The sequence below is a fragment of the Amphibalanus amphitrite genome, unplaced genomic scaffold, assembly GCF_019059575.1.
Source record: "Amphibalanus amphitrite isolate SeventyFive unplaced genomic scaffold, NRLGWU_Aamphi_draft 000071F_arrow, whole genome shotgun sequence".
In the NCBI taxonomy this organism is placed as follows: domain Eukaryota; kingdom Metazoa; phylum Arthropoda; class Thecostraca; order Balanomorpha; family Balanidae; genus Amphibalanus; species Amphibalanus amphitrite.
Window position 1 is genome coordinate 374,770 of NW_024881567.1, and position 23,865 is coordinate 398,634.

Below are 23,865 nucleotides of genomic sequence, written 5' to 3' on the forward strand. Positions count from 1 at the left end.
GCTGATGCCAGCCAAAACATAAAAGATGCTCACTAGCAGTTTCATGACTTTACAATAAATTTATCTTACCTGGCGGCTGGAGCAGACTGTGACAAGTTACCTTGAATCGATTCAAAATGTGACTCGCATTGCCTTGAATCGACTCAAACTCTGACTCAAATGGCCTATATATACAATATACATATGTGAATCGACTCGACTCATGATTCAATAAGCTTTCAAATTGTTTGATTCGACTCAACTCATGACTCGAAGCAAAATGACTGATTCTTGAGTCGATTCATGATTCAACTCTGAGTCGTATACAACCCTGAGGCCCAGACGCCGGTGGGGCCCTCAGAAGCACTGGTGTATACATATGTAGACCGTAGAGCCGACCCAGGGCCGCCGGTATGGGACCTTAGGTACTGGCGTAGGACCTTCAAAGGTATCGGCGTGTGGCCCTCAGAGGCACTGGTGCAGGAACCACAAAGGAGCCGGTGTGGACCCTCAGAGGTGCTGGTGTGAGGCCCTCACATGGACGCCGTTGTGGTGATCTTTCAGACACTGGTGTGGCGCTGAGCCCACACCCCTCACAGATGACTGTGTGTGTGGCCCTTGGAGTTGTTGGTGCGAATGCTTAATAACCCAGTAGCGCCTCTCAGAGACCGGCAAAGGGCCCTCAGAGGCCGGTAACGGGCCATATGATGCCAACAACGAGTCTTCACAGGCCGGCAAGTGAGGGCCGGCACTATCTTCAGGAGCCCTGTGGGGTCCTTAAAGATCGGCATGGGACTCTCAGACGCCGGTTGGGCCCTCGAAAGTCACCGGTGTAGCACCTACAGTTATCGGTGGCTGTCTGCCAGAGGCACCGGTGTGGGGCCCCAGAAGCGCCGGTGTGGGACCCTCAGAGTCGTCGATGTGGGGCCTAAAGAGACACTGTGTCTCAGAGGTGGCGGTGTAGGGCCCTTCTGTATGGAGCCCTCACAGTCGCCGGTGGACTTTTATTTTTCAAAGGCACCGTCGTGGGGGTCCTCACTCCTCAGAGACACGGGCATGGGGGCAAGGGGTCTTCGAGAGGCCAGCAAGGGGTCGGTAGAGGCCTTCAGGAGCCCTGTGGGATCCTGGAGACCGGCGTGGTACTCTCAGGCGTCGCTGGGAGCCCTCAGAGTCCCCAGTGTGGGGCCCACAGAGTTGCAGGTAGGTAGCCGTCAGATGCGCTTGTGGGGCGTTCCACGACAAATCGACAAGTGCCCTGCACCCTCATATTTTATTTTTTGCTTAAAATTGGTCTAATGGGTTGTGATGGGCGGGGAAGCCAGCTGTGGCAAGGATTTTTTTCTTCGAACAACGGTTTCCGAGATATAGCCTCGGGCAATTCTTGGAGTTTGCGCTGCAGCCCTATGTTTGGCGGCCTATAACTCAGAAACTATTAGTTTTTTCACGATAAAACTTCATATGGCTCAACTCACAATCAACCAACAAACATTTTGGCTATCTCGGATTTTCAATTTTTGAAAATTTTGATCACGTGATCTTTTGTCCTATTTTTCAAAGAGTGACCTTGATATTTTCCCCACTGAAAGTTGCAATTTTGTCTGATGACGATTAAAGCCTTATCAATTGTCATTCATATGCGATAATAAAAAGAGTGGTTATCGCCCTGCGTTGACCTCAGGTCAGGTCATTTTTATGACCTGTCCATTATTACGAGCGGGAGCGACAGCGAGATCTCGAGAATAAAGCAAGATAGCGACAAGCGGTAAACGGTAAAGGGTACACACGGATAAGGTCTATAATTGTTACTGAGGTCGTTTTCAGGTCAGGTCAAAGATGACGTCACAGGAGCTACAAGGAAGTCAAAATAGCGGCACTATACATATATATGAAGTTTTTCTCGAATAACTTTCAAGGTATCCCAGCTAGGAACAAACTAATAGCACCATCGTGATCCTCTCGTCGATCCGCATCGAAACATATGTATGTTGACCTCGAAAGGTCTAAAGGTCAAAAGTTGACCCTAGGTCACGTGATCTAAGGGCCCTTACATTGGCGTTTAAGTGTCTACCACAGGCTAGAAGGGACCTGATTCGTTCCGGCAATTCACGTGCCCATTGACGTCACTTATATTAAGGATGGGCATCTTTCCCAACGCCAGGGGCGTCTTTCCCACCCTCTGGGGTAAGATGCCTCTTGCACTACTTCAGGAAAATAATGAACAACAAGAAAGTTATCATATTTCAAGCACGAAAGTGTGAAATTTTGTGGAGAAAAATGATGTCGGCTTCCGTTGAAACTCTCAAGTTCTTGCTTTTGCTTTCCGTGCGTGATTTTCGAAAAATATATGAACCCCTGGGCATCTTTTCCCACCCTCCCCTACTGGAGAACACCGCCTCTTATCTATCTGTCATAGGCTTTTCACCAATAACGTACTCACGTCCCTGGCACTCTGTGTTCACTTGCCTTGTGTGCCGGCCACGCGGAACGCCAGACAGGGGGCGAAACGGGCCCGCAGAGCACTGGCTGCATCCTTACAGAGGAGCCGGACCAGCACCAGCCTGCCGCGCAGCACCTCAGCACCGACACCCTCGCCGACCCACTGAAACACGCACACACACGCACACACACACACACACACACACATGTTAATCAATTTCTGAGAACACATTCCGAGTCGAGATAACAGACGGCGGCAAGGGGCATGGAGCAATCAGGGTACATAGAACAACGGGAACGCCAACGACGCGGAAAGCGTCTATTTTACCTGGATTGCAGGATAGGTGATATATTTTTTGAACTTGGAAAAAATAGAATATTCGATTTTGACAAGTAAAGCAAAATTCATATAGCAGTTATGTTTAAATTATATGTAGAGTGCGGATGCACTGCATTCTCGCTATTTGGCGATATCCCACCACGAGGAGCCTCAGTGGCTGCGGGGTGACCCCAGCATCCGGCGTCGCACGCACTGTGCGTGCAGTGTGCGTGCGGCGCGAATTATTGGCTTAGAAAACTCCTGACTCAGACGCCGACAGACCACGGCGACGGCTGGACCAAGGCTCTATAGACGGCTGGACGTTGAACCCTTCCTTCCCCTCAGGGTGCTGCTGGCCCAGGCTGATAGGTCCCCAGGCTGATAGGTCAGCTGCCGAATTTAAGTGATGATTGCTTTACTGTTTGTGCGACTTACTGATATACATAAAGTCATGTGGAGGCGACAGGCAGTCGGAGCGGCCGCAGCCGGCGGCAGGTCGAAGCCGCCGCGGCAACCGCTTACATCTGGTGGCAGCGGTGTTTCTGCTTTTGCTGGTCGGCCCTGCGCCCGACCGCTATGGGCTCGCTGATAACCTGGCCGCCGGTCCGGCCGAGATGGCTGCACTCAAGAAGAAAGAACCCTTCCCAGCTGCGTGTCGGAGTGCCCCGGCTCTGAGAAGACCCAGACCGGATCACGGCGAGGACGTTTGCACCGTGAGTGATTCGCTGGTCAGTGATGCGCTGGTTCAGTGCGGTGCCGCAGCAGTGCGGTGGAGTGCGCGATTAGTGATGCGCTATATCAGTGATGCTCTGGATCAGTGAGGTGGTGGACGGCTGCGGAGGGTGTGCGGTCGCAGTGAGGTGGTGGACGGCTGCGGAGGGTGTGCGGTCGCAGTGAGGTGGTGGACGGCTGCGGAGGGTGTGCGGTCGCAGTGAGGTGGTGGACGGCTGCGGAGGGTGTGCGGTCGCAGTGAGGTGGTGGACGGCTGCGGAGGGTGTGCGGTCGCAGTGAGGTGGTGGACGGCTGCGGAGGGTGTGCGGTCGCAGTGAGGTGGTGGACGGCTGCGGAGGGTGTGCGGTCGCAGTGAGGTGGTGGACGGCTGCGGAGGGTGTGCGGTCGCAGTGAGGTGGTGGACGGCTGCGGAGGGTGTGCGGTCGCAGTGAGGTGGTGGACGGCTGCGGAGGGTGTGCGGTCGCAGTGAGGTGGTGGACGGCTGCGGAGGGTGTGCGGTCGCAGTGAGGTGGTGGACGGCTGCGGAGGGTGTGCGGTCGCAGTGAGGTGGTGGACGGCTGCGGAGGGTGTGCGGTCGCAGTGAGGTGGTGGACGGCTGCGGAGGGTGTGCGGTCGCAGTGAGGTGGTGGACGGCTGCGGAGGGTGTGCGGTCGCAGTGAGGTGGTGGACGGCTGCGGAGGGTGTGCGGTCGCAGTGAGGTGGTGGACGGCTGCGGAGGGTGTGCGGTCGCAGTGAGGTGGTGGACGGCTGCGGAGGGTGTGCGGTCGCAGTGAGGTGGTGGACGGCTGCGGAGGGTGTGCGGTCGCAGTGAGGTGGTGGACGGCTGCGGAGGGTGTGCGGTCGCAGTGAGGTGGTGGACGGCTGCGGAGGGTGTGCGGTCGCAGTGAGGTGGTGGACGGCTGCGGAGGGTGTGCGGTCGCAGTGAGGTGGTGGACGGCTGCGGAGGGTGTGCGGTCGCAGTGAGGTGGTGGACGGCTGCGGAGGGTGTGCGGTCGCAGTGAGGTGGTGGACGGCTGCGGAGGGTGTGCGGTCGCAGTGAGGTGGTGGACGGCTGCGGAGGGTGTGCGGTCGCAGTGAGGTGGTGGACGGCTGCGGAGGGTGTGCGGTCGCAGTGAGGTGGTGGACGGCTGCGGAGGGTGTGCGGTCGCAGTGAGGTGGTGGACGGCTGCGGAGGGTGTGCGGTCGCGCAGCAGCTGCCGTCCCGAGTGCTGAGCGTGTCTGGTGCGGCGGACTCAGTGCTCCGAATCCGTAATCGTATCGCTGAGCCGCTGTGCGCTATTGTATTGGCACGGCAAAGGCGCGCCACACCGTTGTGCCTCACGGAATAGGAGATTTTTTCGTCGGCTCGCTGCTACCGGCCGGGCTGAGCGCGCCGCGTGCGCCGCGCTGCCTCAGCTTCGGCTGGCCGTCACTCGAGCGAGCTGTACCTATCGGCTGTCGACTGCCTTCGGAGAGGGGCTTCGCTACTGGAGATCGCCATTCGTCGCCGGCCCTCAACCTCGTCGAAAGATCAGTCCATTCTGGGATTGGTGCATGGAGACATATTGTGTGTAGTGTCGGTGTTTGTGTATTGTGTCAACTGTCGTGTATATTGCACCGGCAATCTTTCGACCGATAATGCCTACCGAACTCGAAAAGGGTGTTGTGTCCGAGAGGTCAGAGACCGAGCAGAAGCACTCGGTGGGGCGGGTTGGTGGTCAGTTCGGTGGTCTGTCGGCGGCATCGGCTCCAAAATTTTCTGGGGAAGATTTTTTTTTGGAGGTTTTTGACCCATTTGGAGGCATTCTTTGCGTTCGATCCCAGTCTCAATGATGAGCAGCGCGTGCGTTTTCTGCCGCTCTGTCTGACGGGCGTGGCCAGAGACGCTTTCGACTCGCTGACAGACGATCAGCGCACCACGTTCGGGCGTACCGTGGATGGCCTGAAAGGGTTCTTTCACCGCCCCAACTCAGTTGACGATCGCTCCCAGCTCCGGTCTTTGAAACTCGAGCCTCGGCAGCATCACTCGTTCGATGTGTTTTTGATTAAATTCAAAAAGCTGGTGCACGAGGCATTCCCGGGCAGTGTAAGTGGCATTGTTCTGTTCAACTGCTTTTTGGACGCGATGCCAGAGCGATATAAAGTAGCTATCGTATCACAGGGGGCGACGACGTTCAGTGAGGCCGTGGACCGAACCCGGAATGTTCTGAGGGGAGAACAGCTGTGCGCAGATAGGGCCCCGGGGGAGTGTTCAGTCAGACAGGTCACTTCTACGGAAAGGTCAGTCCGCAGCAGATCCTCACCCGCCTTGAGCAGCTGGAGCGTCGAGTGGCTGACGCCGGCAGCTCAGACAGAGGAGCTTCAAATCGTGCCGCCGCCACCAGGGCACAGTGGCCCTTTTTCAGAATTAGCACGCATAAATTCAAAATAATGTTTCTCTTCTTTTGAGTAAAAAGCAGTCTAATCGTGTGCAAAATAGTCCAAACTATCCGATGGTGCCATTTTTACCTCCTAAAAAATAATTATCTTTGGTAAAACTGACCGCAAAATCGAAGTTTGTCGAGAGGCGCGCGGACACCACCGGCGGACCCTAAAAAGTAGAGTGAGAGGAACATTAATTTGTAAGACTTTCGATGCGAAAATATTAAAAATTAGTGGCATGGCTGTGAAGCTGAGTTTACGTAGAAGCCCTAGAAACCACTATTTTCATTATATAAACTTAAATAACCACTTTTGCCGAATATTGTGGACACAATAACAGGACAATTATTAACTGGAGATGGCGGCATACATATGAAGCTTTATGTTAAGTAGCACACTCTAGCACATGTCATATTATACATCGTTCGAATCGCCGATCTCTTCTGACCAAGTTCAAGTTCGGTGTATTGAGGACATTTCCACATAGTGGCTTAATATTTGGTCCGAGTCAGAGTACATAGATAAAAACATGACACAGTCAATATCACAGTAAATCACAATCACGAGATGGGTATATAAAAACACGGACCAAAGTCGGACAAACCAGACCCTCGACTAGTTCGATAGCCGGCGCAGAAACTCGGCGCGGGTTACAGAGCCGGTGACAGCCGGCGACAGGCGGTTCCACGCCGCGGCCGCTCGGTAAGAAAACGCGCGGCGCGACGCGGACAGGCGGTATGGAGGCAGCTCGAGAGCGCCCGCCTCAGTCGACCGGGTGCTGCGCCGGGAAACCGCTGTACGAGGGACGAACAGGGAGCGGATCGCCGCGGGAGCGTGCGGGTCCCTCAGCGCCCTGTAGACGCCGAGGCAGTCACGGCGCTCAACCAGCTCGCGCACGTCACACCAGCCCAGCGCAGCTAGGATCGGCGATACATGGTGATGCCTGGGCACGCCAGAGACAACCCTCGCACCAAAATTCATCGCCTTCTGCACACGGTGAAGGTGGCATGCAGCGGCGCCACCCCAGACAGAGAGGCAGTACAGGATGTGAGGAAAGGTATGACACTGGATAAGGAGCTTAAGGATGTCGGGTCTGAGATGATGGCGAATTTTATACAGACATATAAGGATGGAATTGCACTTTTTGACAACGTTGGAGATGTGCTTTTCCCAGGATAAGGTGGGGTCTAGGGTCACTCCCAGCATCTTCACAAATGGCGAGGGTGTTAGTAAGTAGCCTGGCAGGTTAAGGTGGAAGGATGAGGTTTTCTTAAGGTTTTGGGCAGTGCCGACAAGGAGCAGAGTGGTCTTGGATCAATACCATACCAGCACAGCTTTCTAAGCAGAACGTCATGGTCAACACTGTCAAACGCCCGGCTCAAGTCGATGGACGTGACGGCGACAACATCGCCATCGTCGACACGCCGCGTCATCCACTCCACCGCGTCGATTAGCGCGTCCTCCGTTGAGTGTCTAGATCGGTAAGCATACTGTGACGGAGCTAAAAGGTGACAGCGAGCGAGATAAGATGACAGCTGAGTACAAACAATTTTTTCACACACTTTTGATAACACAGGTAAAATAGAGATTGGCCTAAAATTGCCTGGTAGATCTTTGGCACCGGACTTGTGCAAAGGCACGACTGTAGCGAGCTTCCATGTGTCGGGAAAAGTACAAGAAATGATGGACGCGTTCACAATGTGTAAAATATGAGAGCCTATGACAGTAAAACACGATCTTATAGCCTACAGCGGTACACCATCATGCCCGACTGCGCGGGACGAAGACAACCGGCTCAGAGCCAGCGACAGCTCCGGCAGCGTGGCAGGCTGCAGACTCAGCCCCGCCGACGTAACACGGCGGGAGTGGGGAGCGGCGGGAGACTCAGCGGCCGCGGCTGAGCAGACTCAGCGGCCGCGGCGGGAGTGGGGAGGGGTCACTGGCGGACAGCTCAGCAGCGATTCGAGGCCCAACAGCTGCGAAATGGGCGTTAAAAGTGTCCTCTTGACCCGGTGGTACCCCCTCGCCAGCACCAGCTCCACCACGGGAAGGACGGAAAGCGAAATCCCTGATGTTGCGCCAAAAGGCTCGGCGATCGGAAAGCATGTCACTGGCTAAAAAGTCGCGCTTGCACTTGATCAGTCTACTTTTCACACAGTTCCTCAGTCTCCGATACTCGTCCCTGTCCGTGTCCGTCCGAGAGCGGCGCCACACGCGGTACGCTGCGTCTCGCCTACTCATTAACTCCCGCAGCTCCGGGCAGTCCTCCAGCCACGGGCAGTGGGGCCGGCGAGGTGTGACACGCTTCACAGGACAGTGCACGTCAAGTATGCTCCACCAGATGGCCAGAAAAGCACTCACTTTGTCGTCAATCGAGACTGAGTCATAGACAGCATTCCAGTCCGCCCGCAGAAGGTCCAGACACACCGCGTCCCAATTTACCTTGCGCCACAGGCGCGCGGTGAACGGGGCCGGCCGGCGACCCCGCAGACCATGTCCATCAAAGGGCATCGCGCCATTTTGCTTCTACGGTGGATAACGTGAGCCAGTTCAGTCCGCGAGCGGCTGTGGCTCCTGTTCGATACGACTAAGCTCATTGACCTGGCTCGAAGCTGGTGTCACCTAGTGACTGGTGTGCGCCTAAATGTGGCTTGACTTTTGCCATAAGATGTGCTAATTGAAATGTCATGTATGTGTCAAATGTCATGCCCCCCCCCTCCAAAAAAAAAACTCCGATTTCTTGCCGCGTTTGATGTCCAAGCCGCACAAGTCCCGTGGTCGGCCTAAGATCGAACGTCAAAAGCGCTTATGTTTTTGTATTGTTCGCGCCGCGCTGACCTTAGTTGCTGCCCGGCCGGGGCCGACTAACGGTGGCTGGCAACAGCTGTAGATGCGGTCACGTGACGCCCTGGGGCGCCCTGGCGGTCAGTGCAGCGCGGTCGGCTGGCGGGCTCGCCACACTTGCTTTCGGGGGCGAGCCGTGAGAACGTGCGCCAAATCTTGTGCCGAGCGGCCTGTCGCTGTTGGGCCGAATCTCCTTGGACAGTTCGTTTCTTTTCTTCTCTTTGCATTGACAGGGAATACGTCCTTGATCACGTGGTGATGTCTTGCACCACTTTCAGGAAGTGTGGGAATTAATGCGTGCTAATTCTGAAAAAGGGCCACTGTGCAGGGGTCGGGGCACAGGGTGAACCGGGTGGTGCTCCCGCTTCCCGTGATTGTTTTGCGTGCGGGTCAGCAGGTCACCTCAGACGGAATTGTTTCAGAAATCACACGTGCTACGCCCTGCTACGGCTGTGGTGAGACAGGCCACTTGCTGGCTCGGTGTCCGAGGGCCGTACCAGGTGCGGGAAACGACCAAGGGGGCCTCGCGCCGGGGGCTCGGGGCCCCAGCGCCAAGGTGCAGACCCCGCACGTGACCCCAATGGGCCCCAGCGACAGAGTGTAGACCCAGTGCGTGACCCAGAGGTGACAGATTCGGTTTCATTGACTGATACCGTTTTATTCGTTTTGCAGCACGAATTCTTGGAATTCAGTGCACGTGCCTCCTGGATACTGGCAGTAGCATTAGCGTTGTTCACAAATCCGTTTTGGATACTTTGTCGCAAGTTAAAATGTGTCTACTTCAACTCGAGCTAAAACCGTGTCTCAGCAGGATCTACCGATTTCGGGCCGTGTGAATGTACCTACCTTTTGACGTGGCTGGTCAGCAGCATGTCATTTCTTTGTACGTGTCAGGCTCAGTGGATGTCCCGTGTCTACTTGGCTTGGAGTTGTTTTTTTTTTTTTTTGCATGCTGTGCCTTGTGTGATCGATTTGCCCCGTAAGAGACTGAGTTTGACCCCTCGTGATTCTGTGCGAAACGTCTCTGTGGATGTGACCTCGGTGGGCAAGGTGAAGCTAGGTCGTGACCTCTCGGTGACCCCGGGAGCTGAAGTTATTGTCCCTGGCTATGCTCATGCCTGCACTTACCGGGGCTCGGCGCTGGTTGAGCTGACATTGGACATGCCAGGCATTGAGATAGTGCGGTGTCTGGTCAGGGTGTCTGATGCCGCCGTCCCCGTTGTAATTCGCAAAGTTACCTCTGACTACGTGACCCTACTCAAGCACACTGACGTGGCTGACCTCGAGGTCATCTTCATTGAGGCGCCGCCGTCCGATCTGATCGGAAAGTCTGATAAGTCGGCCGGTGAAATGAACATTGAGGATATGATAGATTTGACTGACACTGACCTTACCGTCGCTCAGCGTGACGCACTGCTTGCTGTTCTGCGCAAATACGGTCCCATGTTCGACGGCCATATCGGTCATACCGACTTGGTAACTCACCGCATTGACACAGGCGACCCCCCCCCCCCCAGTCCGACAGAGCCCGCGACGCATTCCTCCCCACTTGCGTGATGAAGTGCGTGCTCAGTTGGACGAATTGGTGCGACAAGGAATTTTGGAGGCAGCTGACGGGAGCTGGTCGTCTCCTATCATGCTGACCAGAAATAAAAATGCTCAGTGGCGTTTGGCAGTTGACTGGCGGCGGGCAAATGCTATTACCAACCTGCCCGCCTACCCCATTCCGAGGATAGATGATGCGCTAGAGGCCCTGGCTGGCTCTTCCTACTTCTGTGTGTTGGACATGAATTCTACATATCACTAAATATCCATTGAGCCCGCTGACCGTGTCAAAGCGACGATTACCACTCCGTTCGGAAACTGGCAGTATAAGCGGATGTGTTTCGGTCTCTCATCAGCACCTTTCACCTGTGCCCGTCGCTTGAACATTGTCCTCGGTGATATGTATCCCCACACGTGTGTGACATACTTTGATGACATAATTGTCCACGGAACGTGTATTGAGGAGGTCCTGGAACTGGAACGTTATAGTATTGTGCTGCCTCTATTTCTATCAATACGTGACAAAGTTCCTGTTTGAATACTGCAAGAACACTGGGGTCGCGTCAACTGAACACTCAAATGGGGTCAAACTATGTTTTGCTAAGAACTTGGCACCTAACGAAGTTGCAGCTTACAAATCGTGTAATTGTGTTCTTTGTGATCAGCTGAGTCGAATTAAATGCAACAATATGTATTTTGATGAACTTTTTGAACCTCATTAAATTTCACCAAACTTAACCCTATTCCTGGCGGGGGGGGGCCTCAGGAGCCCCCCCTGAGGTTTTTTGATTATTTCTCCCAAACGCGTTGAGCTAGGAAGCTCAAATTTTCTGACTTTTCCTAAAAGGCTTCTACGCAACATGTCTGAAAATTTTGAGTTGATCTGACCTCAGGTCAGGTCACCAGAGGCGGTTTGGTGACCCTACCTCAGAAAAGTTTGCAATCACGCCAGAGCTAGAGTTTTTGACCGATCAATTTCTTCTCTTCAGGCTTTAGTTAGGGTACCAGTATGTGCAATTTGTATATCTCGGAATTTTGATATCGGTGACCTAAGGTCAGGTCAGTTTCGCGACCTCCCCATTATAAGTCAATGGGGGAAAAATCAACTCCCTGTTTTTACCACTAAAATGGGTCGGAATGGCCCCATATACCATACATGACTTCATATACGATCAACCTTCACTACCTTGAGGTCTGTTTTGCTGTTGGGCAACTGTGAGGTCATGTGACGTCATCAAAGGTCACCAAAGGTTTTTGGCCAATAACTCCGTACAGGAACAAGATACAGACGCGTGGATGGTCTCATTGTGTTCAGCTCGTCAAGACGCATCGAATGATATACATGATGACCTCGAGGTCACGTGACCTGAGGTCAACCTTTGACCTTGACCTTGCGAGGTCAACATATATATCATTCGATGCGGAATGACGAGAGGATCACGATGATGCCCTTAGTTTGTTCCTATCTTGACTAATTCGAAAGTTATTCGAGAAAAACTCTCTCCATATCTAGCGCCGCCATTTTGACTTTTTCGACCCCTGTGACGTCATCTTTGACCTGACCTGAAAATGACCTTAGTAAAAATTGTAGATCTTGACCGTGCGTATCCGATGCCGTTTACCGTTTGTCGCTATCTTGCTTCGTTCTCGAGATCTCAGGGGGGGGGGGCCGAATCGGCCCTCCCCCCGCCAGTTTCTTGTCCCGGCGGAGCCCGCCAGGAATAGGGTTAAGTGCACTTTAAATTTCACTTAAACTTGTAAAATGTACAGGGTGTTCCAAAAAAAGTGAGCCCCCTAACTAAGATCGACTGTATCTCCGCAACCGTGTATCCTACAGCTTTGGAAAGCCGCTCATTAGAAAGAGCAATCGAATTCCATCCAGATAGGTCGTAATTCTGTTACATAGCTTGCACAACACGACCAGCATTGTGAAAAGCACAATTCAATACCAAATTCTTAGTGAAATATTTAGGGGTAACGGATATGGTTAAAATTTATTCACATCTGACTGCATATTTCAGTTCACGTGCTTTTATTCATTCTTCGCGCGTGAACTTTTATCATAAAAAAATGAAGACTGAATGGATGACCTAGTTCAACCAGTATTTTGACCACTCCAATATCGGTCGTGCGTTGCCGTCAGCAATACACGTTTACCGCCGTCGCCGTGTTTCACCCGATCTCGCAACACATTTTGTTCTGGTCGTTCTCGGTGTAATACGTAATCATTCAGAGCCACACTAGGTAGCCTACTAGAACCGAAATTGACCGTTCTTTCCAACAAGGAGTCTTTCATTATCGTAGGACATACGGTTTCGGAGATAAAAGCAATATAAGTTTGGGGGCTCACTTTTTTGGAACACCCTGTATATTCATCGATGCGCACAGCTGTGCGAGGTTCACTGATGCTATTGTTTTTTCTATCTTTACTATACATCAAAAGTTATAAGTGAAAAACGTTCGACGTGTTTAGGAAAAGTTTTACGTTTATGCCCCAAAAACACCTAAACATTGACTTGGTCACCAAATTTGCACAGGGGCGAAATTTCCTATGGGTCGAACTTCCCTGTAGATTTGGTGTTTCTATGTGCCACAGGAGCCGATCACAAGGGGGATCGCATCCCCCCAGTCGTCCGTGTTTTGAAAAAGATCAAGGTCTGGCGAGGGTCAAAGGAATTCGTATTGAAATCATCACAAAAAAGGCTTGTTTGCATTATTGGTATATGTAAAAAAGAAACGATGTAATTCTAAGAATCACAAAACGTTTAGTGCTTTTTTGGAACAAAACTTCGTCCAGCCTGTCGTTTTAGGTCCTCGACCTATTCCGACAACTAGCATCTGAAGACAACTACCGTCCTGCGTCGGGTGGCACCTGTTGTCGCCTCTGGCTCACCTGAAGAAAGGTCTTTTGCTGGTCACGCCGCAGACGGAACGGCGGCTCGAAGGTGGAGTTGATGGCGCTCCAGCCTGCCCTGGTCATCACCTCTGATCCGGACACCACGCACACGGGCGAGACGACCGGCTGCTCGTCCGGAGCCACGCCTATCGGCCACAACCGCTCCAAACGTTAGCGTCTCCACCAGAGTCGGACAGTCCAGTTCGCGCAAGCGGATAGGATGCGCGGATTGGACAGATATCTACATATCATCATACACCATGCGCAATGCGCGAGTAACATAAAATAAGATGTTACTCGCACATTGCGCATGGTGTATAGTATGATAACATCAAATAAGAGTAGATCGTATTCCAAAAGAAACGGAAAACACTGAGCAAAATAGTCTCACGATTGAGACCATAGGTGTGCAGGTTGCGTGTTGCAAAAAGACAAAAACACTCCCACACTTCCACGTCGCACGCACACATGCACAGTTACAAATACAACTACCTATACGCACTCTAAACACACACTCACTACAACACAATATTTACCAGTGTTTTTTACGCTTTACCTGTGTTGAACACCTTTAATTGGTTCTTTTCGTGTTTTGCTCAGTACTGTAGTGTGTGGTGCACACAAGTGGTATGAGGGAGTTTCGGATGCCTGCGACGAGCACAGCGACATTCTGACTTGCGTATAACGGGTGCGCACTTGGTTTCTTGAAAAAGATTGATTATCCGTATCTTTAAAACTATTAAAGCTATCAATACAAACTTTCGTATAGTGAATAATCATTCATTTGGGAATAAGTATGCCAAAATTTAGACCAAACCGACTATTTTTTCATACAGACAGGAGCTTACAACAAAGTCATGAACGCGGAAAAGAGTGGCGGAATTTTCACAAAAATAACAAAAATTGCAGAGAAACAACTTGTCTTCCCACTGGCGCTTTCTAGGTATTGGTAGAAAGAAAGCTTGTGCCATTAGAGCAGGGGTCGGCAAATGGTGGGGCATGCCCCCTTTGGGGGTAACGGCGCCCTTCGGCGGGGGGTAATGAGGGCCTCTGAGAAAGCCTCATCTTTTTTTTAGAATTAATGGCTCCCTTGATGGGACAGACATCGCAACTGTTGTGCCCCAGGATTCAAAAATTAGTCGAGGGCAAACGCACAAAGCATGAACTGATCAGCTGGCGCATGCCAATTTTCATGTACATAGCTGCTCACCACTCCGTACAATCGCGCAAAAGTAGCTGTCATGTATTAGCCGGCGCTCGCCTGTTGGCGTTTTCACAGTCACTAACGCAAGGGAGAGGAGTTGTCCATTGCACCCAGACCCGAGCATCTCGGCCTCTGAGCTGGAGCTTTGCAGAAAAATTGAGCGTGCTGCCCGTGAAGATAGGCAGCCGCTGCTACCCAATTTAAAGGTCCTTGGTCATTTGGTGACCTTCCAGAGGTCAATGACAAGTCCCGAGTAAATCGGCTCTTGCTGTAACTTCTTGAAGTGAGATTTTGTGGACTGCCATGATCTCAAGAAAGATCTCACAAATCAACGGTTATTCGGGTTAAAGGGACCCTCCCACCTTAACATTAGATTTGAGTTGAGATAGCCAAAATGGGGTCCCTGGCTCACAATTACCGGTTTCGGCACTCACAAGTCACAACATCGAGAAATACCTTAAATCGGAAATATTGAATTTCAAAATTGCAGCGTTTTGATTCAGAGGGGCTAATGCTTTTGAATACCCCTCTGAATGTGTGACGTCAGCGCAGATATCTAACGATTTTTAAAATATTTTACTAACACGTTTGGTAGCACGCGGTGGTATGGGCTGCTTTGCGCGCAACAAATGCCGCACTTTCAAATAAAGTCGCTAGGAACAGCGGATATCCCAAAAAGTAAACAAAAGTAAAAGTCTAATATCTTGAAAACCGGTGAATATTTTTCGATAAAATTTGGTAGACATTCGTTTCCGCTCTTTCTGAACCTAGCGACATCACTTTCATGCCAATTCATTAACTTTTTTGAAGGTGGGAGGGTCCCTTTAAGGTCATGCCATTTTCAGGACAGATAAAAATGATCGGCTCGAGGGTACAGTTTTTATGACCCGACCCTTTTAACGTGATCTATTCCCGAAAAATACACGCTACCCCTATTCGTATGGGGGTTAACCCGCGCCCTGATGGGGCTCCTGGGTATCCACGCCCTGCTGGAGGTGGAAGTTGAACCCCCTCCCCCCTTCTAACTTGTCTCCTGGGTCACTAGCGAAACGCCGTAGTCGGCGTTCGAAAGAGAGTAAGACATGATGAAGGAAAACTATGGCCACTTTTTAGGTCAAGTCAAAGGTCAGCTCACCAGAGGTCATCTAACGTAAAATTTCGCCAATTTCCAGGTCAACCTTTGACAATTTTCGACAAACTGGCCTATAGCTCAGGAAAGGATAGAGCTACAGAGCTGCGGAAAAACGCATTCGATAGCTCTCTTAACGTTTTTTTTTCTGATGATGCCCTAAGATTTAACCTAAGAATAACAATTTAGCCTGCGGAGACAAAAATGGCTAAAATGTACGTTGTTTGCTGATAAAATGTATGTTGTTTGCTGAGTTTTTCTTCAGTAGCGTTTCACTCAGAACTTGCAAAAGCTCACTTTTATCAGCATCGTGCTCCCCCCGTCGAGAAGCATCGAAGGTCTTGTTGCACATCAGGTGATCCGTGTCGTCGAGCTAAACACATCCAAGGTATTTTCATCGCTCTGGCATGCCTTTATCAAAAGTTATTAGCGAAAAACTATTAGATACCGTTCACGACCTGAAATGACCTCAGGGACATACAGCGGGGTTACGGGTGCAGTTTTCCGGCTCAGTGGTCATGTTTACTTGTGATTCAGTGCTTCACAGTGCTAGGAATGACACTCATCCAAAAGAGGCGTCTTTCAATTTCTACCATTGACTTTGCGACTCTCCCATTGATAACGAGAGAGGGCGTGAAAGTGAGCTGACCTTTGGTCACCTACATCAAATATCCGAGATACAAATTTTGTACATGTTTTGTTGCCTTTGTGACTTTGTCAATTCCTGAAAGTTTGAAAGAGATCTGTTACTCTGTGTAGCTACAACAGGCGTTACAGTCTTTACTGAGATGAGGTCACTTGACGTGATCTGGTGACCTGACTTTGAGCGACTTTGGTCTGAAATTTTCACAACATGTGCAGACAAAATGCATGACAAAATGTGACAAAATGGTGGCGCTCAACTTTTTTTAGATATTTGCGAGAAACCGCAGGGGGGGGGGGGGGTAGCCTGTGGTTTCTCGCAGATATGGTACCCAAAGAGTCGCGGAAAAGTATGGAAGTTTAGTAACCTTGGTTATATCACCAATGGGGTCTGGCAAGTGGGGGTAATGGCGCTGCCTGGCGCCAAAAAAGGGGGCACGACCCCGGAGGACCTGCCGACCACTGCATTAGAGGAACGACACAAGCACGGGAAGTGCGTGGCACATGCACAGTGTGCAGGTGTGTTGATTCGTGGCGAAAGTGCCCCAGCAGAAGAAGCTCGTTCTGGTAAAAGGTATTCACCATCTTGTGAGTGTTCCCGATACGCTTCCCGTCCTCCTGTTTCCATGTTTGTAAGAAAAGTTTTAAATTGTGATATTGTATACTAAAAAGGGTAGAGATACCATGATCCAGCTCTCGGCAGCCGATAAAAGCAGCAGAGGAGCAATGGGACGTGGATCTGTAAGCTTTCAAATCAATCTTATCAAATCAAATCAATCTTATCAAATCTCCCTTTCAAATCAATCTTATCTGGTCATTAGGAGAGCACCTTAAGCTATTAAGTAAAGACAGGCTTTCAGTAGTTCTGTCAGATAATTCAAAAGAGAAATGGCAGGTAGGGCTTCATAAAATATTATCTAAATGAAGTAAGATTGGATGTATTTCTGGAGATTTTCGGCAAGTCCATTTTATTAATACAAAATTGGCGCTTTTATTTTCTAATTGTTGTGTGAGTGAACGCTAACAGAAAATGCTGATCAACGAAGCCAATGGAATTACATTATTATGGTTCGTTTTTTTTTAAGTTTGCCCTCGACTGTAAAGGCCTTTTTGAACATAGCACGTGATTAGGCCATGATTTTCTCTAAACGGTTTATAGTTCCGTAAAAACGCACTACGGGACAAGGCTTGGCTTGATAAAGAAATATTAGCTTGGATACCAAGAGGGATTTGTGTGCACTTGTGTCGGGGATAACGATAGATTTTAAAAGGGGTAGAGGGCTTGTAGCCCAGGCCCGACTGATTATATTGAATGTTTCAGGGCCTCGGCTAAGGAATTTTGACTGGTGGGCCACTTGGGCAGCGACATGGACTGACCTTCGTAGCCATAGCCCCCCCCCCCCCCCATTTTCGATTTCTCCCCAGATTTCGGCCACTTTATTCTGCAAAAAACGGATGGCATTAAAAAATGTAAAAAAACGGGGCTCGTCCCCCCCCCCGACTCTTCAGAGAGAGAAGAGAGAGTAGGGACCCTCAACCCTCTCAGTGGTGATACTCCGGCGGTGCACATAAAATTGCACAAGTAAGCACAAAATATTGACGCAGATTATAAAACATTGGACGATAACTTACGGCCGGTCGGATGTTAAAAATCAGCGAGCCCTGAATGGATCACTCGCCGACTAGTTAGTCGGAGATTCGGAAGCGGTCGGACGGGATCGGGCGTTGTCGGGTGGATCGGGAGGAATTGTGAACAGCACAAGTGCAGCTTTATATATAAAGTGGGTTGTAGCAGGAACCCCCAAAAAAGGGTTGTAGCAGGAACCCCAAAAGGGGAATTGTAGCAGCAGCCCCAACATCTCTGAAAATGATCATTAAGCCTATTGGTGTCGCATGGAAAAGAATTCACTCAAAAGCGCACTGCGCAACCCTAATATTTTCTTTTAAAAAAAACTAAGTTATGTACACTTCTGGTGAACAATGTCCCAAACTTCAGATTTCTCTTGGGTGTCTGAGTGGAAAATTCTAGCCACCCAAAATGTGAAAGTGGAAAATTATCCATTCTTTTTCTTGAGTGTCATCTTCAGCTCCAATGAGAAATTTCTGGAACGCTGACTGTGAACGGTTCGAAATTCGTCCAACTGGTCAGATGTGCGACTGCAAGCATCATACCGTTCGTGAAGACGCATAATATCGCTTGCAGACTTCAATCGGCTGGAAGTTGCCGACACTATCTGTAATTGACAGAGGCAAACGTCTTTCACGATTATTGCATGAAATTTAAAGCCTCGGTTACACTTAAACGGATTGGACCAACGGACGAGAAACGGACGAGAACTGTCAGCGTCCGGTGATTTCCGTTTGTTTCCGTTGGACGTCCGGTTGTCATCCTTTAATATCCGTTCCATGTCCGGTGGTGTCCGGTTGAGCACACCGGACACCACCGGACATGGAACAGATATTAACGGATGAGAAACGGACGTCCAACGGACATCAACGGACGCCGTCCGTTTCTCGTCCTTTGGTCCAATCCGGTGAAGTGTGACCGGGGCTTAACCTACGGCTGTCTCAAGAAACCGGGAATTGTGATGGCATTAGGCGGGCAGCGACGATCAAGTTCTTACTTTTAATAAATGCAACAATGTAGTAGGGCCTCTGTCTCTGTCTGTATCACAATGTTACCTATGTCGTGATGTAAAATGTGAAAACTTCGATTTTTCAGAAAATTACTGGTGGGCCAAATCTTTGAGGCCGGTGGGCCATTTCGGGTCACTGGTGGGCCATTTGGCCCACCAGTTAACATGTTAGCCGAGGCCCTGGAATGTTCCCGCATTTTTCTGTCGAGAGAGGGACGATGCTGACCGACGGGGTGATGTAAGAACAGTCAATGTTTTAAAAAAAAAGACATGCGATGCAACTGGTGTGTCAGAGGGCACTGTCAAAAATATTCGAAGGGAATATCAAAACGGCCAGGTTAACCCTCGCCCTGGAAGGGCATTTTTCATAACACGGCCTGGCAGGGTGGGTGGGGGGGGGTCGATTTGACCCACCCCCCCGCGATTAACTCCTATGGCACCTAGAAACACCAAATTTGGTAGGTAGGTGGGCTCCCTGGAGTTCTCGCTCCTGTGCAAATTTGGTAAATCTAGGTCAATATTTAGGGTTTTTTTTGGGGGGGGGGGTATAAATGTAAAAATTTCGCTAAAAAACAGGTCAAAAGTTTTTTCGCTTATAACTTTTGATCTAATTAAGATAGAGCAAACAGAAAAGCACCAGTGAACTCAGCACGTCAAGGCGCTTCCAATGATATACTTTTTAAGCTTCCTTAACCCGCGCCCTGGTGGGGGGGGGGCTATTTTTTGCCCCCCCTCCAGACTTTTCGATATATCTCCAGAACCGCTGCGCCGATCGTCACCAAACTTTCAGTACCCTCCCGGACATCAATTTTACACATTGTGACCAAAAATTTATCCAAAGGCTATGATAGGTTGGCCGGAAATGACGTCAGAGTGACGTCATGTTCTGCCGTTTTCGACCCAAAAAAGGGTTTCGCGGGAAGAGCTGTCAGGCCTATAGCTTTGCAAATACAGAAAAACGATAAAGACATAAAAGCTGTAGAATCGACAGGGCTACAAAACTGCTATCTCGGATTTTTGAAATTTTTGGATTTTGACCCCCAAAAATAAAAAAAGATTTTTTGATTATAATAGCCGAAAAATCCAAAAAGTTTTTTGAATTTCGAAAAAACCGGAATATATGTGATAGTCCTTACCGCCTTCTATCTACATACCAAATTTGAGATCGATACCTCTTTTTTTGGCCAAGTTACAGCGAAAAAACTGTTCAAAATTGATGACGTCAAATTTTCAAACTCAATTTTTTGCAATTCTAGACCTCGTAGCGCAAAACAAAGACCACCATTAGACTCCCCGTGACGAGCTGCATCGAATCAATACCCATTTTATGCAAAAATATCAACTTTGAAATTTGACCTTTTTTGACCTGACCTTGACCTGACCTCCACCAGAAAGTGGCCTAAGCCGTACCTGATAGTCTTATAACCAACACCATTGAGTTGGAAATGAAAAATTGGCCATAAAACATGCATCGCACAACCTTAGTACCTAAAGTTAGGTTCATGTGACCTGACCTGTGACCCTTGGTGACCTGACCTGTGACCTGGTAATGTCAGTGACCTCTTATAGCAATATATGTACTAGGCAACTGACGCCCTATCGCTGATTCTCGACAAAATGCGTTTTCTTCGGTGTTATAGCGCATTCCCTAGATGACCCGTGAACGGTGAAACATTTCATCTTTGACCTGACCTGTGACGTCATCGGTGACCCAGAGGTCAATGAAATTTGGTTTCCTTCGACAAATTTGACAGGCCTTTCGAACGCCGTTTGAATTTTGCGGATCCGTCCAGTAGTTTCGGAGATACGAGGGGGGGGCAAAAAATAGCCCCCCCCCCCACCAGGTCGCGTTATAAACAGACCCCACCAGGGCGCGGGTTAAGTGTACTTTAAGTTTTTCTTAATTTTTAAGTAAACTTTAATTAATTAATTAATTAATTTCAAGTTAACCAAATTGCATCATATCGCATATCATTCGATTTGGCTGATCACCAGGAACACAATGATACCATTTTTAAGCTCTAGCGTCATTATGTGCCAAGTTATTGGCAAAAACGTCATTTGACCTCAGTTGACCTCATCTGACCTGACCCATGGATAAGTATGTACACCAAACAAAGAAGCACCAAGTGACCTTCTGTTAAGTACTGTGGTTTCAAAGCACAAAAGTGATAGAACGAAGCGGATATCTCCAGTATTTTCCGAATTTAGTATTTACGACGTAATGGCCTCTAACTGACCTCAGGTCACTGACCTAAAATAAAAACGAACTATATGTTATACAACTCGGTGAACTTAGCACATCCTGAAAGTTTGAAGGAAATCAGTCCAAAACTGTGAGCTGGACAGGTGCAAAAAGAAAATTGAAATTTGACCATGACCTTGTACCGTTTTTTTTTACCTGGTGACCTGACCCAAGGTCACCCGGACCTGAAATTTTCAGGTCATATGTAAAAAGGTTGCCCCATAGGCTGTGCCAAATTTGGCGGCGCTGCGCGCCGCCGTTTTTACGCTACCTTCGAAAAACCTTAGGAGAGGGGGGGGGTCGCATCGACCCCCCTGCCAGGGCGAGGGTTAAGGCACCAGAAACGGTGCCACGGAACAGGGCGGAGCGGAAGACCCTGGATTCTCTGCAGGCTGGTGCCCTCCGAAGGATAATTCACCACATGTACCTTCAGGTAAATGCTGCTTGTTTGCCTACTTCTGTGTTTGATCTTGTAATAGCTGATTAATTGTTTGTCGCTGCATGTGCACAGATAGGCTGATAATAATTAGCTGCTTGTTCTTGTCACAAAGTTGTATGTACGTATCGTATTCAATGTTTACTTTTCATTTCGCGATGTTAACCCTCGCCCGTATAGGGGGGGGGGGGAGGGATCGAACGGACCTCCCTCGGTTTTTCACGAATAACTCGCGTAAAAAGCGGCCGATCGCGACGAAACTTTGAGTACCCTCGCGTTAATCAATTTTACACCTACCCTGAAAATGTCATGACTCTGACCCAAATGACCTTTGACCTGTGTGGCCTCACCTAAAAAATAAAACACTTGTTCTAGCTGCACCGACTGTCCTATAACTTCTAGACATTCAGTGATTGATAAGGGCGACAGGATGTACAAAATGTTTATCACGGAATTTGGATACCGGTGACCTAAAGTCAGGTCAATAATGTGACCTCTCCCATTATAAGTCAATGGGGGTGGGGGAGAGAATCTCAGTTCATTCTATTTCGCGTGAACACCATCCCAAACAGTAAAAATGCAATGCATCAATAACTTTTGATTGAGACAAGATGCAGGCTCCAAAACAAGTTCAATATGTTTGTCTCGTCGAGACAAATCGAATGCTATGCAATATGACCTGTTGCGGGCAGGTCGTGGCCTTGACCTGCGGTCAAATTTCAAAATGACCTTTCGAGGTCAAATTATACATCCTTTGATGCGTTTTGACAAAAAGCCTCCTTCGTGGCGTGGCTTAGCCCTCTTTATCTCTTCCCACAGGGTACAGAGCGGGTAACCATCAACGCTGAGATGCAACATCTGGATATCGACACGAGTCGTTCTTGTTTACGCAAGGTGCTGCTGCAAAACGGTTTCCGTTTTCGTAAAGTTGATAAGCGCCGCCTCTTTATCAGAAAGGCGAGAGATTGTTGCCGCCAGGGCTTCCTACCTCCGGTCTATCAGACGCTTGCGCCAGTCTGTACCTGACAGTCGCTTTGTATTCCTTGACGAGACCTGGTTCAGCTAAAACGACGTCCAAGAGCGAGGTTGGCTGGACACAGCTGAGATAACCGGCCGTAAAACATCAATCGGCAAGGGACGAAGACTAGTAATTCTGCACGCGGGATCCAGCCGCGAATTTGTTAGCGGAGCGCTCTTCAGCACACGAAATGACGGACAAGCAGCAGACTACCACTCCAACATGTCGGCAGACAAATTCGAGAAGTGGTTTTCTGAACAGCTTCTACCCAACATTGAACCGGGAAGTGTCATCGTCATGGACAACGCGTCCTACCACTCAAGACAAAAAGAAAGGTAAGCAGCCTAACCACATTTTCGCAGTTTTCACGGCTGAGATTCCGTGCAAGGCTGGAGGAAAAACAAAACAATTAACGTGATATACGACATATTTGATCTACATATTAATGCTATATTCAGTATTAGTCCGTGGTTTATAGTTATTTCATTTCTAGCATGACAAAAGACTATGGTTTAAGCGGCGAACTGTCTCGTAACAGTCAGTCGTGTTCATGATCCCGCAATCGTTCTGTTCTTAAGACTTAACATTTTTTGTTCATTTATTTTCCGATTGTGTTCTTCCAGAGCCCCCACAACCACCTGGCGAAAAAAGGACATCCAGGACTGGCTGGATGAGCGAGGCTTGCAGTGCGACGACGACCTGCGCAAGCCGGAGCTCGTGCAGCTGGTGAAGAGCCTGCACCTCCCAAAGAATGTGATCGACGAGCTGGCCGCGGAGAAGGGACACCAGATTCTTCGCCTCCCTCCTTATCACTGCGACCTCAATCCCATCGAGCTCATCTGGTCTCAGCTGAAGGGATTGATGCGTCAGAGGAACCAGGGAGGAAGGCTGGAGGCGCTGGAAAAATTGCTGGTCCAGTGCACCGAAGACATCACGCCACAACTGTGGGAGAGTTGCTGTCGGCACGTCACTGACCTGGAGAACGACTACTGGAGGAAAGACGGCCTTCTAGACGACCTGGACCCAGTAGTCGTGAACATCGGCAGCGACAGCGAGGACAGCGACGACGACGACGACGACGACGACCAGACTGAGTGATCTTGTTCCGATCGCTTTGTTGTTCTGCCTGGTTTGGTAGTCGGCTGGTTGGTCGATTTGTTGTGTGTTTGATCAGTTGGCCGCTGTTTTTTTTTTCCGTCGGGCAGTTAGTCATTGGTGGTCAATCCGCTTACTTTGGACCAGTGAGTCTGTGTGTTCTATGTCGCCGGATTTAATGTGTTTATGTCTGTGTTTCGTGACTCGCTGTTTTAGCTGGGCTGTCCTTTATATCCGTCTGGTCTTTTACCCTACCGCCGAATTCACGGTCGAAGCTTGTTCCTGGTCACGCTGAATACGTTTCCATAC

General features: G+C 49.8%; 1 protein-coding gene across 2 annotated transcripts in view; it reads right to left on the bottom strand.

Moving 5' to 3' along the window:
• Nucleotides 1-23,865, bottom strand: part of LOC122379089 — a 178,139-nt gene that overhangs the window by 49,237 nt on the left and 105,037 nt on the right. For both annotated transcript variants that reach the window (XM_043361019.1, XM_043361020.1), the window contains exons 5-6: nucleotides 13,149-13,297; nucleotides 2,443-2,578 (exon numbers count right to left, since the gene is read on the bottom strand). In XM_043361019.1, coding sequence (XP_043216954.1) covers nucleotides 2,443-2,578; nucleotides 13,149-13,297 — 285 coding nt within the window. The remainder of the gene's footprint in view (nucleotides 1-2,442; nucleotides 2,579-13,148; nucleotides 13,298-23,865) is intronic.